At 38.6% G+C, this 5162-nt stretch overlaps 1 protein-coding gene across 1 annotated transcript; it reads left to right on the top strand.

The window, feature by feature from the left end:
• Positions 1-542: 542 nt before the first annotated feature.
• TAS2R38 (taste 2 receptor member 38) lies at positions 543-1547 on the top strand. Its single transcript, XM_059172685.1, has one exon. The coding sequence runs from the start codon at positions 543-545 to the stop codon at positions 1545-1547; it is 1005 nt and encodes a 334-aa protein (XP_059028668.1).
• Positions 1548-5162: the final 3615 nt, after the last annotated feature.

Raw genomic sequence — 5162 nt, 5'->3', positions numbered from 1 at the left:
AAGTCTATGATAAGAGTCATGCCTCAGAGGTGATAGAAGAAGGCAGGTCAATGGAAAGAGGCACCATTTCAAACCTTAGTTCATTAAGAAGATATGTTTTGCCTGTTGCCAGTTCCCTTCAAACCCATAAGCAAATCCCGCTCCCTTCTCCCATGCAGGTCCAGATGGGCATGCAAAACCAGACTTGGAAAACTGAGACCCTGTCTTGTTTGCATCCCTGATGCTATGCCAGAGCCCTCTGAGAAGGATGTTGTATGGACACACCTAGGTTTATTAAAAGCTTCTGCATCACCCAAAAGAAAGAACCGTCAGTCCTCTGCTCTTACAATGAGCCCTTGTGTGTGTCCAAGAGATATTCCAAAACAGCGATATATCCCTCTTCTAAGTTTGCTGTCAGAAATTCTTATGTCCTCACTTTGGGAAAGATCCAGGGAAAGAGCCTGATGCCTTGTGAAGGAGAGGTCCTGGCTTATAATGTACACTGACACTTCTCTGCTGGGTGGTATGTTGAGCCTTAGATTAACCAAGTAAGAAGAGACATCATGTTGACTCTGACTCCTGTCATAACTGTGTCCTATGAAGTCAAGTGTGCATTTCTATTGCTTTCAGCCCTGGAGTTTGCAGTGGGGATTCTGACCAATACCTTCATTTTCTTGGTGAATATTTGGGACGTGGTGAGGAGGCAGCCACTGAGCAACTGTGATCTTATCCTTCTGAGTCTCAGCCTCACCCGGCTTTTCCTGCATGGGCTGCTGTTCCTGGATGCCCTTCAGCTTATATACTTCCAGCGCATGAAGGACCCACTGAGCCTCAGCTACCAGATCATCGTCATGCTCTGGATGGTCACAAACCAAGCTGGTCTGTGGCTCACCACCTGTCTCAGCCTTCTCTACTGCTCCAAGATTGTCCGTTTCTCTCACACCATCCTGCTCTGCTTGGCAAGCTGGGTCTCCAGGAAGGTCCCCCAGATGCTCCTGGGCGCCATGGTTTTCTCTTCCATCTGCACTCTCATCTGTTTGGGGGATTTTTTTAGTAGATCAGGCTTTGGGTTCACAACTACGCTCTTCATGAATAATACAGAACTCAATTTGCAAATTACAAAACTCAATTTCTATTATTCCTTCATCTTCTGCACCTTGGGGTCCATCCCGCCTTTCTTGCTTTTTCTGGTTTCTTCTGGGGTGCTGATTGTCTCTCTGGGGAGGCACATGAGGACAATGAAGGCCAAATCTAAGGACTCCCATGACCCCAGCCTGGAGGCCCATATCAAAGCACTCAGATCTCTCATCTCCTTTCTCTGCCTCTACGTGGTGTCCTTCTGTGCGGCCCTCATTTCAGTGCCTTTACTGATGCTGTGGCGCAACAAGATCGGGGTAATGATATGTGTAGGGATCTTAGCAGCCTGTCCCTCGATACACGCAGCAATCATAATCTCAGGCAATGCAAAGCTAAGGAGAGCTGTGGAAACCATTCTACTCTGGATTCAGAGCAGCCTAAAGGTAAGGGCAGACCACAGGGCAGATCCCAGGACTCCAGATCTATGCTGAGAGCAGGCACAAAATGGGCTCTTCATGAATATGCCTTTGATTGTTCATAAAACCTTCAGAAACCTATTCCAGTTTCTTCTGTAGGCATAAGTGAGAGTCTCTCCAGTTTATGTCAATGAACCCATCCATAGTAGAATAAAATAATTAAAGCTCTATCTATGGCCGAGGCAAGAATGACGTGCATGGGTTCTTCAAGTTTGTTTTGAAAAAGAATGAAATAGAGAGGTGATGTACTCAGTGTAAATGCTTTGTATACTACAGATTATTTGTGCTTTGCTATGAACCAAACCATGGCAAATCACCTCTTACCAAATACTATATAAACCCCAGGATAACATGATTGGCTTTCCACGTGTTTTCTAAACCTGTTTCTTAAATCTGTTCTTATATTCCTGGGTCTCATAATGCTTGTCCAATTATCATGGCCACTTATAATTTTTTAAAAATGAGAAAATACATTTAAGTGTTAGAGAAGTTCCTTGAAGTAATTAAAAATAGAGCTTCCCTATGACCCTGCCATTGCACTCCTGGGTATTTACCCCAAAGATACAGATGGAGTGAAAAGAAGGGCCATCTGCACCCCAAAGTTTATAGCAGCAATGGCCACGGTCGCCAAACTGTGGAAAGAACCAAGATGCCCTTCAACGGATGAATGGATAAGGAAGATGTGGTCCATATACACTATGGAGTATTATGCCTCCATCAGAAAGGACAAATACCTAACTTTTGTAGCAACATGGACGGGACTGGAAGAGATTATGCTGAGTGAAATAAGTCAAGCAGAGAGAGTCAATTATCATATGGTTTCACTTATTTGTTGAGCATAACAAATAGCATGGAGGACACGGGAGTTAGAGAGAAGGGGGTAGGGGTAAATTGGAAGGGGAGGTGAATCATGAGAGACTATGGACTCTGAAAAACAATCTGAGCGGTTTGAAGTGGCGGGGGGGGGGGAGGTCGGGGTACCAGGTGTTGGGTATTATAGAGGGCACGGATTGCATGGAGCACTGGGTGTGGTGAAAAAATAATGAAACTTTTATGCTGAAAATAAATAAATGAAAAAAAATGTAAAAAAAAGAAAGAAAGAAAAGCATTTTGCTTTCTTTCTTTTTGCATAAATTCTCTATGAACTAATCTTCATTACCTCTTGCTCCTCTACATGGCTTTGTTTTTAACAAATTTGTTTTTAACAAATTTATCAAATTATATTTTGATAAAATTTCAAATTTATAGTTGCCAGAATTCCCATTTACCTTTACTGACACTCACTCATTATTTATGTTTTGCCCCATTTCTCTCTCCACTCCCCCACACAGATACCTCCAGTTCCAATCCAAAAATAAACGGTTCACTTTAGTTTTCCTTTTTACACATTTGTAACTCCCTTCTCTAACCATGAGAAATATATTCCACTTACGCTTAATATATTTGTTCATTTGCTGACACCTAGAATACAGAGAATGTGGTTTTGAAATTGCCATCCTACAGCACTGCAAAAGGCAAAAAAAGGACTAACTAAAATTCACTATTTGTTCATAGTATTACTTGTGTTTAGGTAAAATTTACATACAGCAAAATGCACAGATGCTAAATGTACAACAATGTACAATGTGAAGTTTGATAAACATACACTTGTGTGTAACCAACACCCCAAATAAGATGTACAATATTTCATCAGCACAGAAAGACCCAGTACTCTCTTCCAGTCAATCCCCATCCCCTACGGGCAACGCTATACTAATTTCTTCCCATAGATTTTTTTTTTTAACTGTTCTTGTATAAATCCTGTAAATACTCTTTTGTTTCTGTTACTTCTGCTCAACATGATGTCTTTGAGATCCATCCTTAACGGTGTATGAGCCACAGCTTGTTTTTCCACTCACCATTGATGAACATGTGCATTGGTCATAGTTTGGGGCTATAATGAATTTTTTTAAAGATTTATTTATTTATTTTAGAGAGAGAAAGAGAGCATGAGTTGGGGAGGGGGCAGAGGGAGACTGAAAGAGAGAGAGAAACTCCAGAGGCTTCCTGGGCAGGGGTGGACCCAGTCACCCGTGGGATCGGTCACTCGATCATGGAATCGGTCACTTGATCCCATGACATTGAGATCTTGACCCAGGCTGAAACCAAGAGTCAGAGAGATGACTTAGCCAACTGAGCCACTCAGGTGCCCCACGAATGAAGTTTTTAATTAATGTTCTTAAATCCATCTTTTCATTTCTTTTAGATAAACACCTAGGAGTAGAATTACTTGTCATTAAGTTGATGTATATTTAACTTCATAAGAATATTACAAAGAGGTTTTCCAAAGCTATTCTAGCATTTTATGCTCCCAACAACAATGTAAGAGAGTTGTTCCATATTCTGACCAGCATTTGATATTCCCAGTCTTTAGAAATTTTGGCTGTTTTAATGGAGTGAACGGTGTCTCATTATGATTTTAACTTGCATTTCCCTCATAACTAGTGATATGGAGCACATGTGCTTCTTGGCCATTTGTATATCTTCTATTGTAAAGTAACTTTGATTTGTTTGATCTTCTAAAAAAATGTATCATTTAAGTATATTTGATACCCCTCTTATATTGAGTTGTGTTTTATTAATTTATAGGAGCTTGGTAGCATTTGAGTGTGAGTGTGTGTGTGTGTGTGTGTGTGTGTATAAATTATATATATATATATATATGGCTTTATATATATAGCTTTTGATTTTTTGTATACAGGTCCTTTGTCTGATACATGTATTGTGACTATTTTAACCCAGACAATGGTTTCCCTTTCATTTTCTTAATGCTATCTTTTGATGATCAGAAATTTTGAATTTTGAAAAAATCAAATTTATCATATTTTTTCCTTTAACACTTAGTGCTTTTTGTGTCCTCTATAAGAAATATGTGCCTGCCTCTAAAATGCAAAATTGGTCTACTATGCTTTCCTCTATTATTTCACTTCTATATTTAGAGCTATAATTCATCCTGAATTAACTTTTGTATCTAATGTTAAGCAGGGATGAACTTTATTTTTCCCATATGTCTATTCAGGTACTCCATTACCATTTGTTGAAGTCTTCCCTCCCTTCATTGGATTAACGCCTTTGTCAGAAAACATAGGGCTATATATTCATGGATCTCTTTCTGGTTTTCTGGTTTTATTGTATTCCATTGATCTGTCTGTCTATCCTTTCACCAAAACCTCACTTCTTTATTACTATAGATTAATAGTAAATTTTGAAACCAAATATTGTGATTCTTTAGAGTTCATTTTTCTTTTGCAGATTTGTTTAAGCTAATCTAAAATGACACATTTGGGGCTTATTCATTTATTTCTAAAAATGAAAAAGAAAAGCCTCTTTGAATTCTAATTATGTTAAATCTAGACATCAATTTGGGGAGAAACGACTCTTAAAAATACTGTCTGATAATCTATGAATATGATATATATATCTTCATTTATTTAACTCTTTAATTTATCTCAGCAATGTTTTATAGCATTTAGTACAGAGGTCTTGCATATCTGTTGATACAATTATCCCTAAGTACTTAACATTTTATAACCTTATAATATACAGAATTTATTTTAAAGTTTCATTTTATAATTATTTGCTGCTAGTATA

The sequence above is a fragment of the Mustela lutreola genome, chromosome 4 (genome assembly GCF_030435805.1).
Source record: "Mustela lutreola isolate mMusLut2 chromosome 4, mMusLut2.pri, whole genome shotgun sequence".
Taxonomy (NCBI): domain Eukaryota; kingdom Metazoa; phylum Chordata; class Mammalia; order Carnivora; family Mustelidae; genus Mustela; species Mustela lutreola.
This window is presented reverse-complemented; position numbering and strand designations above follow the sequence as displayed.